General features: G+C 47.2%; 1 protein-coding gene across 4 annotated transcripts in view; it reads left to right on the plus strand.

Annotated features, from left to right (window-relative positions):
* CEP43 (centrosomal protein 43) overlaps positions 1-13,072 on the plus strand; it is a 30,819-nt gene extending 17,747 nt beyond the window's left edge. For 3 of the 4 annotated variants that reach the window (XM_025866481.2, XM_025866483.2, XM_025866482.2), the window contains 6 exons: positions 1,890-2,116; positions 4,161-4,273; positions 6,169-6,237; positions 8,572-8,611; positions 9,670-9,766; positions 11,016-13,072. In XM_025866481.2, coding sequence (XP_025722266.1) covers positions 1,890-2,116; positions 4,161-4,273; positions 6,169-6,237; positions 8,572-8,611; positions 9,670-9,766; positions 11,016-11,090 — 621 coding nt within the window. In that variant the 3' untranslated portion in view covers positions 11,091-13,072. The remainder of the gene's footprint in view (positions 1-1,889; positions 2,117-4,160; positions 4,274-6,168; positions 6,238-8,571; positions 8,612-9,669; positions 9,767-11,015) is intronic. The other variant, XR_003206899.2, reaches the window with a different exon arrangement.
* The last annotated feature ends 327 nt before the right edge of the window (positions 13,073-13,399 follow it).

Below are 13,399 nucleotides of genomic sequence, written 5' to 3' on the forward strand. Positions count from 1 at the left end.
AATTTAGATCTTCATTTGGACTTAAGTTATGTTGGTAATGTGTGAATTCATGTTGGAATAAGTGTGGTTTTTTTCTAAAGTTGCTTTACATGTACATTACGTTCCATTTTATTTCACACCAGTCCTCAATTTTCTCAGGAGTGTTTTGATGGAGAGCATAGATCTCTCAGGATCTATAATTGTAAATGGGTTTAAATCACAGGACTTGGTATTTATTTCCAAATGCATATGTCTTTGAAAATCTATAAATCATAAATTACAGTGGCCATGAATCTAAGGAATATGTAAGTGGGTAGTTCTTCTCTGTATTTGATCATACCAGGAAAATTTCAAGAAAGTTGTTAAAATGTTTCTGCCCTTGGAAAATATCCTGTGTTGTCTAAAGGATGATAACTTGGTGTTTATTTTTCCAGACATGTCTTTTACGATAATTAATTTCTGTACAAGGCCCTACAAGTTGTATAGCATATGTCTTGCCTGCTATCGACTAATGCTGGCCTCTACCTGTTGTAAACGTGTAAACGTGCATCTTCATGCACACACGCTCCATTCTGTCTCTACGCATACTGAAAGGGCAGTCCTCCTCAGGGAGTGTCTTCTCCAGAAACTTCTCCCCAGCTGCACACGCCTTCTTTCTTAGCTCCCAGCAGTAGCCAGGTTTGGAAGAGCCTGCTCTGGTTGAATTCTTGGGGACACTCACGCCTGCGAACAATCAGTTCCTTAGGATCGTGTGGTTAGTCGTAGAGGATGGCCGGCCTGCCCCCTGCACCGCTCAGGAGAGTCTTCTCTTGCACACCACAGGCCTTGTACACAGCACGGCCCTCTTCGGTGTGCAAGGCTGAATCTTGGGAAATTGTCCGTTTTAACCCACAGAAGCTCTATTTTCATACGACTCAACTGAATAGCGTGACATAAGTGTTACGAGCTAAGCTCTGGAATCAGACTTCCGTATTGACCTGACCCTTTCACTTTCTGGGGACCTTGGCACGTGACTGGAATGTCCTCAGGCCGCCTCTTCGTATCTACAGAGAAACCAGAACCTGCTCCTCCCACACCGTAGGCCGCTTTTGAGAGTGAGAAGGGCGTAACCTGTGGGAAGACCGGCAGGCTCTTCAGAAATGTCAGCTCCCTCTGCTGGGACAAGCATGGTTGCTTGTGTTTGCTGTTATTTTTCTTATTGACATAGACAGTCTGACCAAGCATGGAGTAAAAAGGCCTTGTGCAACAAGAAATGCACTGGGCTGTTCTATGCCAGCATCACCAGATCAGCGGGATGGGTGTAAAAATGCTCTGAATATTTTGTATGATTCAAGGTGCCCGGAGACCTCCATGGCGCGGGTCCCTGGGCACAAGAGGAAGTTATCTGAGAGTCTGAATTCAGACCCGCGCTTTCAGTAGCCAGTCTGCCTTCGGACGACAGTGGGAAAGGCGACATCTTTCACCCTGACACCTGTCGCTTTCGCCCTGGGTCGCTTTAGTACTTGGTTCATGTATGTGAACTACTCTTCCTCCGTTACTAGTAATGCCTTCTCTTTTATGCAAGTTGGAAATTTACTCATTTTTAAGATAATTTTCGAAGGAGTGATGTGCACTTAAGAGGAAATGCAGAAGTTGTTTATAAATGGAATAGGTAAAGATATTTCCATTTAGGGCGGGAGACAAAGAATGGCATAAACACATCATTGTGGACATTTTCTCCTTCAGAAGTTGGCCATGCTATGAGCTGGGGGTGAACTGTTAGGTCCTGGAGTTACTCTCCCCCTCATGCACTTGGACACAGAGACACAGATTTGTGTATGTTCACGTGACATTTTGCTATTTAAAATAGCTTATCAATGTTTTATTTCACCAAAGAGACCTCTTCTCTTTCCTTTTTTTTTTTTTTCTAGAAGGCCAGTAATGATGCTAGTCAGAGTGACACGAGTGTCTCCTCGTCAGAACCAAAGAGCAAAAGCGGTCTCCATTTGCTGGCCCACGAAACAAAAATTGGATCTTTCTTAAGTAACAAAAGTCTAGATGTCAAAGACAAAGCTGGTCTTTGTCCAGATGAAGATGATATGGAAGGGGATTCTTTCTTTGATGATCCCATTCCTAAACCAGAAAAAACTTACGGTTGGTGAGTAAACTCTTTTTGGATTATCAAACTAGGGCCTTAAAAATACAATTTCTAAATATTTTATATTTAAAAAATGAGCTACTAAAGCTTCTGTAATTATTGAATATGTAAGTCTGATTTTCTGTCCTTAAAGCCTTTTATGTTGTAAAATAATTCCGGCTGGTAAAAAGTGTAGATAGTCATAATTTCTGTAGGGAATTGTAGACTGAGTGCCTGTCACGTGCCAGGTGCTGTTTCAGGCACAAGCTGTGCGGTCAGAACACAGGCAGAGCCCCAGCCTTCAGAAGCTTACAGTCCTGTGGACAGAGGCAACTAGAAGTGAGAACCCCCACATGCCGTCTTGGGTGGATGCAGCCAGAGCAACGGGTCGGAGCAGGGGTGGGGGCGGTGAGTGTGTGGAGGTGCGTGCTGTTCTGTTACAGCGTTGGGTCAGGGAGGGCCTCCCTTCGAGGGGCTGGGTGAGCAAAGAGCCCAAGTTTGTGAGAGAGTCAGCCCGGCGGACACCAGATACCGGAGCTCCACGCAGCGCAGGCAGAGGTGAGCGACAGGTCAGAGAACGGCTAGGGGTGGTTGTGGAGACGGACGGGGTCGGGGCAGCGCTGACTCCAGCAGGAGGGGGCTTTACCCTGAGGGGCACTGGGGGCCCCAGGGACTGAGCAGCGGAGTGACGAGCTCACTGGGCTGCTGGGTCTCCAGCTGGGAAGCTGTCAGGATTCTCCAGGTGAAAAGATGGCAAAAGTGGTGAGAAATAGGTGGTTTGGGGATGTCTTTTGAGGTTCGCTCCAAAAGGATTTATTGCTAAGTGTTAGAGAATAAAGTGACATCAAGGGAAATTCAGGGTTTTCAGCTGAGTAACCAGAAGGTGGAAAACACCACTGACAGGTGAAGCATGGAGAGCAAGGTTGGGCTGCACAGGTGGGCCAGGTGACAGTCTGGAACTCACTTCTGATGGGTCAGGTGTGGGAAGGTTGCTAATGCACAGGTGAAGCCGGCTGCAGGGAAGGGGTCTGGGCATGAGGGGAGAGGTGTCCGTGTTTGATCCTGCTGCCGGTGTAGCCTGGGGGTGGTCACCCGGGAAGTGAGTGGCACCTGGAGGTGAGCGAGGGGAGGAGGGAGGAGGAAGAGGGAAGGGGACCGAGAGGACCCAGGAGAGAGGTGTTCTGGAAGGAGGAGGCCAGAGTGAGTCCTTGAGCTAAGTTGTGAAAGCCAGGGCGCACAGCTTGGAGGCAGGGATGATGGGATTCTGGGCTTGGGGGGGGGGGGGGGGGGGGGGGGGGGGTAGGGGCAGGGTATCAAAGGATTAGAGTGGGTTTAGGAAAGGATGGGGGGAGGATTGTAGGTGGGGAGTGCTTTCCTGGTGAGTTGTGGTGTTCAGGGGTGCGGAGGAGCAGGGTGGGGAAGAATAGCGGGAAATGACCGTGTGCATGTCTGTTGAGAACAGTCCTGCATTAGAGAGGAGATGGAGTGATGTGCAAGGGGGTGCTGGGTGCTTGGGGGCACAGGGCAGCCCCTTGAGGAGGCTGTCTCCTGGAAGGAGGGAGGTGTGGGCGCACTTTGTGGGCAGGTGGGGGCGGTGTGCGGGCAGCAGCCTGGGAAGGTTCCCACCTGAGGGGGCGGTGCACGGCAGGGTTGGAGAGGAGGCCTCAGAGAGGTAGGAAGTGGCGGGAGGGGGTGCGCAGGGGGGCTGAGCTCAGGGCTGTTGGGGAGGTCAGCTGGCGGGGCTGTGCGGGACACCTGTGCTGTCCCCTGCCTGCATTGCTGGGCACTGGAAGGGGCTTCTGATAAAAGTCACGGACACTGAAGATGACAAACAGCGATATCATTTGAGAGCTGAGCGGATTTCTCACTGATAACGTGCCCCGTGGATTTGTGATGACACTCAGCCTGCCTCGCCTTGTAGGTATTCTTGATGGTTTTGAGTCCACGTAACGTATAACCTGTCTTTCCCAGCACCCTGTGCTGCACGTACAGTGTCTTCACGTTGTTTATGTCTTAGTGGCAGAACGTAAGCGTGACCTTTAACTATACACTTGTTTCTTGTTAGGAGAAGTGAACCTGGTAAGCAAGCAGGAAGCCTTGCATCACTCTCTGACGCGCCCCCCTTGAAAAGTGGACTCAGCTCCCTTACCGGAGCCCCCTCATTGAAAGACTCTGAAAGTGAGTGCCTGGAAGCCCCCGGGTCTCCGTACTGAAGACACGGACTTGGAGGACTCAGGATGTGTTTTCTCTTAAATGCTATGTGGTCACTGTTTATTGTTTAGGAAAAGCCCATGATTTTACCAGTGGTAGTTCCTGTTCTTTGCTCTTTAACAAGGTTGTGTTCGCCTCATCGTCTGCCTTCTGTTTTTCCTGTGCCATCAAAATACTTTTTTTAGGAAAGTGACTTTTTAGCTGCCTTATATAGTAAACATCTTTAAATCATTTCTCTCTTGTTGGACATTTAGACTGACTTGAGTAGGATTTAAATTCAGTTCTTAAGAACTTGTTTTCTAGATTCTGTGATACCACAGTAATCATCATGTGAATGTTAAAATATTCGTCCTTTAGCTATTGGATCTGTCATAATCGTTTTTTTTCTACTTTGGATATTGGCATCACTTTCTTTTTCTTTTTTCTTTTTAATTTTATTATGTTATTGTTAGTCACCATACATTACATCATTAGTCTTTGCTGTGGTGATCCACGATCCGTTGTTTGCGTATAACACCCAGTGCTCCACGCAGAACGTGCCCTCCTTAATACCCATCCCCAGGCTAACCCATCCCCCCACCCCCCTCCCCTCTAGAACCCTCAGTTTGTTTCTCAGAGTCCATCGTCTCTCATGGTTCGTCTCCCCCTCCGATTTCCCCCCCTTCATTCTTCCCCTCCTGCTATCTTCTTCTTCTTCTTCTTCTTTTTTTTTTTAACATACAATGTTTGTTTCAGAGGTACAGGTATGTTTGATTTTTTTAAAATATTTTTTCATCATGATGAGTGTATGTTTTAATCCCCATCACCTGTTTCTTAAATTCCACATTCCAGTGAAGTCATACGGTATTTGTCTTTCTTTGACTGACTTCACTCAGTATTATACTCTGTAGCTCTATTTATGTTGTGCAGATGGCGAGATTTCATTCTTTGGGGTATGAATCTAACATGTTTACGTGTAGCAGAGAGGTGGGGTGTCAGGCAGACATGGAATGGCCATACGACTACAGTTTACTTCCTACCCCCTCCCCACACACAGATGGCACCAAGACCAAGGATTCGAAAGCACAGCCTTAAACGTGGAGATGTGTGCGTGAACTTCATTTACTAGATCATAGTAAATGTAGATTTCATCGACACCGTGTTCACAGCATAAATGTGAGATTTATTGAGAACATTTCCTAAAAAGCAGATCTTTATTAGGAAATTGTGGTGTGAATTTGCATAATTTTGCAGTATTTATTAACCTTTTTACATCACGCGTTGGGGCGGTAGGATTTTCCGGGCCAGGCGAAGGAGGTGATGGGTGGCTGCTTTTAGCCGTCTGGCAAACTTGCCACATGTTTGCTAATGCGTCCCATCAGTTTCCCTGTTGTCCTTTCTCCTGGTCTTTGTCACCTGCAGTGGGAGTCTAGCATGTCATGATCACATCACTCTTAGCACTGATCAGGGAAGAATGATGTGGACATTGAGCACTTGGGCCTGAAGAAGGAAAACCAGTGAGGTCAGTCGCGTAGATGGAATAGCAATTGAATTAGAGCAACGTTGAGAAGTTCAGAGGAAAGTAAAATCGATGAGAGTAATTAACTCCTACCCGGTGAGGCTTGTTACGGATGGTGACGCCGGATAGTTGGGCCAGAAAGTATTTTGATGGTCAGGTTCCAATAGAGACTACGTGTTTACGTGTGGTTACATGTGACCACAGGCATGCAGTGCATGACGCCAGTGTCATCAGAGCTTGTAATTCTTTCTTGGTGTTTGGTTTGGACGTTTTAGTCGTAAACCCTATGCTGAACAAAAGTGGCACAGTTTAGAGATTGTTGTATTCTCAAAAGTCAATTTATGTGAATATTTTTCCTTCACAGGTAAAAGAGGAAACACAGTTTTGAAAGATCTGAAACTGGTCAATGATAAAATTGGATCACTTGGATTAGGTAACTAGATTTCTAATTTTAGCATTGATTGCCCGAAGGTGATTATTTTTTTAGAATAAAATCTAAATTGAAGTGGCTTAGCCTATAGTGAGCACTTCGTAATTAGCTGTTTGGATGGTCTTTGTGAATCCAGAGTTACTCCATGTGCCGGGGGTGGATAAAGCAGCAACCACAACAGACTTTCTTTGTGGAGCTCGGACTCTTGTAGGGAAGATCTGCATCAAACAGGTCCCTACAGATACTTGGGGTTGAGAGTCCGTATGCACTGGTGGGAAAATGGATAGTAGGGTGACTTACCCTAGCCTAGGCATTCCGGAAAGTCCTCACCCAGGAAGTGACTTCTCTGCCAAGACCTGATGGGTCAGGGCCAAGGGGAGCGGTTTCAGCTCAGACTGACGACAGTTTGTGCGGAGGCAGTCACTTTTTTTTTAAGATTTATTTGAGAGAGTGCGTGAGTGGTGGGAGGGGTAGAAGGGGAGGGAAAGAATCTCAAGCAGACTCCACTGAGTGCGGAGCCAGATACGGGGCTCCATTCCGTGACCCTGAGATCATGACCTAAGCCGAAACTGAGTTAGTCGCTCAACTGACGACACCACCCAGGCGTGCCCCCCTCCCCCCAGCGCGCTTCTTCCTGCAGGGATTGGATGTTACAGAAAATAGAAACGACACATCACTTCCTTGTTCTCCTCCACTCCTGCCCCTCCCCCTTTGCACTTTGGTTAAAGTCCTGAGCATGACGTTCTAGGCCTTCGGTGGCCCCTGCCAGCCCTTCTCTTCTTCCCGCCTCTTGTCTCCCCCCTCCCCCCTCCAGACTCATTATTTTAAGGGTGTATTGGTTTCCTCACTGTTTTCCAAACCACTGCACCCTTCCTGAGTCTGGGCCTTTGCATGTGTTTCTTCTTGGAACCTGTGTTCCCCAATAATTTCTGTCTGGTACCTTCTTTAGGTTTCCCCTCAGAGAGCTCTCTCCAGGCCCTCCAACGGCATCTGGTTTGTCTGGCTGTCGGCTGCCTCTTTCCTTCCACTGGTGCTCCTTGAGGCTAGAAACACCACTTCCTCTAGTACTTCAGGGGTCCTAGGAGTCGCACACATATTTGACAAATGGACAAAGTAATCATGGGCTTTATCGGAAGAGGATCATCTTGTCTGACTAGTCTAGAACTTGAATGCCCTCCGGGTGCGTCTGTGTAGACGTGGTCCGGTCTGACACTGGGAAGGACTCAGGAGCATCCAGTGTCCTCCGAGCCCCGCCGGCCGCTGAGCCGGGCCTCCTCCTCATGGTCTGCACTCTGCTTCTGGCAGCCACACACATGCCCGTGTGTCCTCCACGTGCCGGCCATCCCTGGGAGATGGCTCTCGGGGGGCCTTTCCCTGTCCCTCAGGTGATGCAGAGGGGGAGGGGGACTTGGAAGTCTCATAGGTGCTCGTGCTGCATGGTCAGACGCTGCTGACGCTGCTCCGTTCGTCTGCAGCCCTAGCCTCATCCCGTCGCTGTCTGTGGAGAGCAGACTGTGTCCCAGGCTTGGGTCCAGCACTTCGCCTGCATGGATCCTGACGTGAGCCCTGTGTTTGGTGTGGGTTTGGCCGTCTTCACAGCTGAGGAAACGGCCAAGGAGGGTTACCTAGTTCTCCCAGGGGCTGACAGCTCTTCACAGGTGGAGCTGGGATTTGAACCCCGTTGCGTCTCAGTGAGATGCTCCTGTTTGCTTTGCCCTGTTGCCTCTTCACACTTCGTGATCCGTTAAAATTTTATATACTATGCGGAGTTGAAAGTATCAGTAACAGGGACGGGACACCTGGGTGGCTCAGTCGGTTAAGCATTTGCCTTCGGCTCAGGTCATGATCCCAGGTCCTGGGATCGAGCTCCGCATCCGGCTCCCTGCTCGGCGGGGAGCCTGCTTCTCCCTCTGCCAGCTGCTCGTGCTCTATCTCTTTGATATTTCTCGCTCGCTCTCTCGCTCTCTGACAAATAAAAAAACCTTAAAAAAAAAAAAGTGTAACAGTTATGATAACTTGCTCTTATCATGAATATAATATCATTTAATATCAAATGACTTTATAAATGGTAAACATACAATGCAATTAAGCTTTTAGAGACTTGGAATAAAAGACTGGGTATTAACTACATTTTATGACATTGTTTCCTAGGCAGTTTATTTACTTTCATATCACATATGTTAAAAATACTATTTCTGATCCTGGCGACTTCTTTTTTACTGCTGCCATATAATTCGTTAATGTAGTTTTTCCTGAAGGAAATGTACGTGTGTGATCACAGATAAATTGTGGAGCGTGTTGGTATAAACATAACGTATCTTTTCTTGAACTTACCAGGGACTGGAGAAGAAGATGACTACATTGATGATTTTAATAGGTGAGAAACGTAGTTGGGCAACAAATACAGTGTAAACAGTTTCTGACACAGGAAGTAGGACATAATTCCATTTGTGCTCATTTTAGTGTATTAGACTCTCCTGTTGGTACTGAGTGCAGATGGGGAGAAGACAGTTAATCCAGGATTGTACACTGGACTTTGAAGCCTGTTTCGGTTTGGCATTAGAATGTGTTGAACAAATGCATTATGTCCAGGAAACTTGACAAGAATGGGTCAAGCAGAGGCCTCGAGGAAGGGATGCAGAGTCGCTCAAGAGATGTCGGGTCGCCGGGATCCATGTGCTCCCTGCAAACGCGGTGGTGGGGGAGGGGGGAGGCACACACAACTTTAAAAATGGCCCTCTCCAGGTACTGCTCTGAGTCAGATGACATCGCTTAAGACATTGTTTCAGACCACTTTTCTACATACATAAGGACAGTATAATCCAATGAGTTGCCTAATAGTTTGGAAATATTTGTTATGGATACGATTACAAATTTTAAATTAGAGTCTGAGAATTTTATACAATTGACAGGGTTTTTTTCTCCCCCCAATTGGGAATTTATTTTTTAACAGAATAATTTATTGGGCGCCTGGGTGGCTCAGTCGGTTAAGCGACTGCCTTCGGCTCAGGTCATGATCCTGGAGTCCCGGGATCGAGTCCCGCATCGGGCTCCCTGCTCGGCGGGGAGTCTGCTTCTCCCTCTGACCCTCCCCCGTCTCGTGCTTTCTCTCTCTCTCTCATTCTTTCTCTCTCAAATAAAATCTTAAAAAAACCCCAATAATTTATTAGCTTTTTTTTGAGAAGCGGCACGATGTAGTAGATGAAATAGTAAAAATCTGGGTTTGCGTCTTCCTTGACCTTGTGTCCATGGTCACCTTTATGGATCTTCGTTTTCCAGTCTCTTGAAGTGACTCGCCTGTTTGTGGCTCACTAAGTCACTTTAAGGATCAAGTGAGATAATGTGCATGAAATTCATGAGATTTAATATCATTTTATTACATTTTATTTAAATGTTTATATTCAACGTTCTTTTTTCTTTTCTTTCTCAAACTAGTACCAGCCATCGCTCAGAGAAAAGTGAGCTGAGTATTGGTGAAGAGATCGAAGAAGATCTTTCTGTGGACATCGATGACCTCAATACCAGTGATAAAGTACGGTGTGGGCGTTGCCCGAGGAGTGCTGCTCCTGCCTGAGTCTCTTGCGGTGGTGGACTGTAGAGCTTTAACAAAATCCTGGCCCCGGTTCTGGAGTCAGAACTGGCCCACCCAGTGGTGTTAGTCGGCAGAAGCGAGTCGTCCCGTTTGGAGAAGTCAGGCTAGAAATCAGCGCAGGTATAAGAGAGGCCGTGAAGCTGCGTCTCAGTGGGCAGGTCACTCAGCCCGTGGGGGCGGTACACCAGAAGTGGACGCAGGCTGTGCAGTGAGGGGTCCGGCCCCGAGATCCACAGATGGCCTTTTTATGAGGCAGACAGCGGCGTGTACTTCCATGTGTGTCAGGAGAGGTCAGAGAGCCTCTCAGGATCTCCTGTCGTGCCCACGGAAAGCTGTAGCCGGGTCAGGCGAGGGCCTCTCGGGTTGTAGGTCGTTACAGCCTGGACGCGAACGTTGCTTTCCAGAATGAGGAGGGAGTCAGTGCTCGTGACCATCAAGGGATTAGCAGACGGGAAGGCCTTTGAGAGAGGTTATAATGAAATGTTAACAATGTTTCAGGGGAGGGGGGGATGGGTTAGCCTGGTGATGGGTATTAAAGAGGGCACATTCTGCGTGGAGCCCTGGGTCTTTACGCAAAAACAATGAATCATGGACCACTACATCAAAAACTAATGATGTATGGTGATTAGCATAACAATAAAAAATTAAAAAAGAAATGTTACAGTGTTTCATATACGAAATGAGATGTTAATAATGAAAACAGGTCTGAGCCAGCAACGTCTGGGCGCATGTTCTTTCATGGACTGTGGTCCTTAGGCAAACTTTAACCTTCAGTCCTTGGCTGGTTTGTTCATGGAATGCAAGTGGGAATGCCTGCCTCCCAGAATTGTTGGCAAGGTTGAGTGAGAACTCCTGGCATGTGGTCAGCTTCCACGGTCTGCCCCTTACCTGGCACCTCATGCCGGCCTCGGAGGCCACTGCGTGCTGCATTTAAGTTAGCAGAGGGGCTCCGGACGGGTTATTTTAGCAGGTTTTTGTATTGTTGTTAATGTAGAGTTTTGCTATTAGCTCAGTCTTTTGGTAATTCTCACAGATTTCAAAATAGGAAGAGGGTGAGGTAGAGGACTTTGGAATATGAAGCAGTTTGTAGAGTATAAGACATTTAAATTATAGCAATGTATTTTAAGGATTGTTGATGACTCTGCATTCTGATACTGGTTCTTTTTTTTTTTTCTTTTGGACAACCAAGCTTGATGACCTGACACAGGACCTGACTGTGTCCCAGCTCAGTGATGTTGCGGATTATCTGGAAGATGTTGCATAGATGTGAAAGAAGGAAGTCTTCTAATCAACAAAGGACAAAGGACTCTGATCAGTTCCATTTTTTTTTTTTCCAATCTTTCTTTGCTGGAATGTCTGCTCCCTGTTGGTGCCTTGTGTTTCAAAAAGACTGCAGATATTTTTTAAAAAATTTAAGTTTTCATTATACTAAACAAAAGCTTCCTACTTGAGCCCATGTGTGGAAGATACAATATTCTTAATTTAGTTTGGCTACACATTTCTCTGTGGAAGTTGATTATCTACAACTCAAATTCATTACAAGGAGTGAACCCATGAAAATATGCGTATTAAGAGCTAACTGAAAGGTGTCAATAAAGCTGTAGGTTCACACAGCTCTGTGTGTGTGTGTGGCTTTAGCCATCCAGACTCCAAGCGCATTTATTAGGCGGTTGTGCAGAGAGTTGGCAAAGTGGCCTGAAGCTTATCACCGAAAGATTTGATATGTCAGCTTTATTTTGTATTTCCTTCCATGTGGAAGGGTTGTTAGGCCAGTAAGCTTTTATTAAATACTCCTGTGTGTGCTAGTATTGCTTGTTTTGAGGAAATCTGGAGGTCGTTTTGACTTCTAATCCACGAATTGTCGCTGCCCGCAACCGTTGCCTCCCGTCCTTAGGAGAAGCTGTTGGTCACAGGCTCTCGTCTTTATTGTTGTAATTTATTGTGTGTAAAGATGCCTGGAAACATACTTGATACCAGAATGCATCTGAAGCCACCAAGCAGTGCTTTTATTTCCAGTCTGTAAATTGATTGTATTAAAATCCAAATTGGACTGTCACAGTAGTAGTGGCCTCAGACCACACGCGGAGTGCTGGGCTTTGTGCGCTGTCCGTATTTCCTTGCGTCCCGTCCGGATGGAGCCGGTGCTGGGCCTCGGGCAGCCTCGCTCCCTCTGCCCGCGCTGTGCTGCTGTCCCGGGGCGGGGGCGGGGGGTCGCTGGCCTGCACTGCTGGGGGTGCCGCGTGTGTGTTCCCAGGACTGTAAGTGAAGCTGTGAGCGTGTGCTACATTTTGTACTTTTTTATTTGAATTAAATTATGTTTTTTTATTAAAAGTCACCTTTATTAATAAAGAGTAAGCTAGACCTACTTGACTGATTGAGTAAGTGAGCGGACTTCGTCACTCCCGTAGTGCCAGTTTTTCATATCTGCCTCAGTGTTACAGAAGTCTTTGCCGGGCCCTCGTATGTGAAGGCAGCCATAACGAAAGGGTTGCGATTATATAACATGGCAGTGTGATTGTGTAACATCTGTGAACCTGAGCCACGAACACCCAGAGGAAGTCAGACTGAAAGTGGGCCAGCGCGACCTGGGAGCCGCTCTGTGGGCCTGCCCTCGCTTTGTGGGCTCTGACCTCAGTCCTGGTGGCGTGCCGTGTCCTGTGTGAGTACACAGCGCTGTGTGGAGATGTAATCTGTTGCTAAAAGTCCCCCAGTGTGCTTGTAAAATGCATTTCCCTAGATGTCCTCTCTGTAAACAGTCGCTTTCTATAAAGCGTTGCGTTCTGCTCTGGGTCTCTGGAATCTGTGTCAACTGTGTGACTTATTTTTTATATTATCTGAAAGGAGCTAGATTTCAGTGAAATGATTGGAAAGGAGAGCAGGAGGTGGCTTTTTAAATTTATGGAAAACTTTGAACAGCAGCATCTGAAATTTGTCATTTTTGTGTTACCCAGAGAATCTGACCTTTTGAGGACATCTGGGAGGATGGGCAGGAAGGGCCAAACATGGAGCCGCCTCCATCACCGGCCATGTACCTAGTGAGGAGAAGTTCCATTTCCACATGTGTATCTCAGCTAGGTTTTGAGTGTGTGACTAGTATTTTCTTTTTGTTCGGAAATAGATTTTGACATACTCATCCACGAAACACATTTTCATGGTAAAACCTGAATTTTACAGTGGAATTTTTCAAGTGTGAGGTGTCATTTTATTGATGATAACTCAAAGGGAATAAAAAGCTTTTACTCTCTCCTGTCTGTGTCCCTGCCCCCGTTGTATCTTGTGTGTGATGGTAACACCGTAGCCCGGTGTGGGCCTGCCCACACGGTCACTGTCCCCGTCGCCCGCCGGCTCCCTGGGCCCGCACAGAACCAGCATGTGCCACATGCTACCAAGGTGGGACCTGTCTTGGAATGTTCGCATCTGTCCCTCCTTGTGCGTGGAGCCCTTCTCCAAGAACCGCCAGACTGGCTTGTTTCCCTCTTGTTCTCGGAGATGCTCCAGCCTGAGGGGATGCCTGTTTTCCTTCCCACTCTGTCTGTCACGTTCACCCCGTGTTTTTACTCCTCTCGTCACTGA

The sequence above is a fragment of the Callorhinus ursinus genome, unplaced genomic scaffold (assembly GCF_003265705.2).
Source record: "Callorhinus ursinus isolate GAN/ISIS: 27379988/994484 unplaced genomic scaffold, GSC_fseal_2.0 scaffold6, whole genome shotgun sequence".
In the NCBI taxonomy this organism is placed as follows: Eukaryota; Metazoa; Chordata; class Mammalia; order Carnivora; family Otariidae; genus Callorhinus; species Callorhinus ursinus.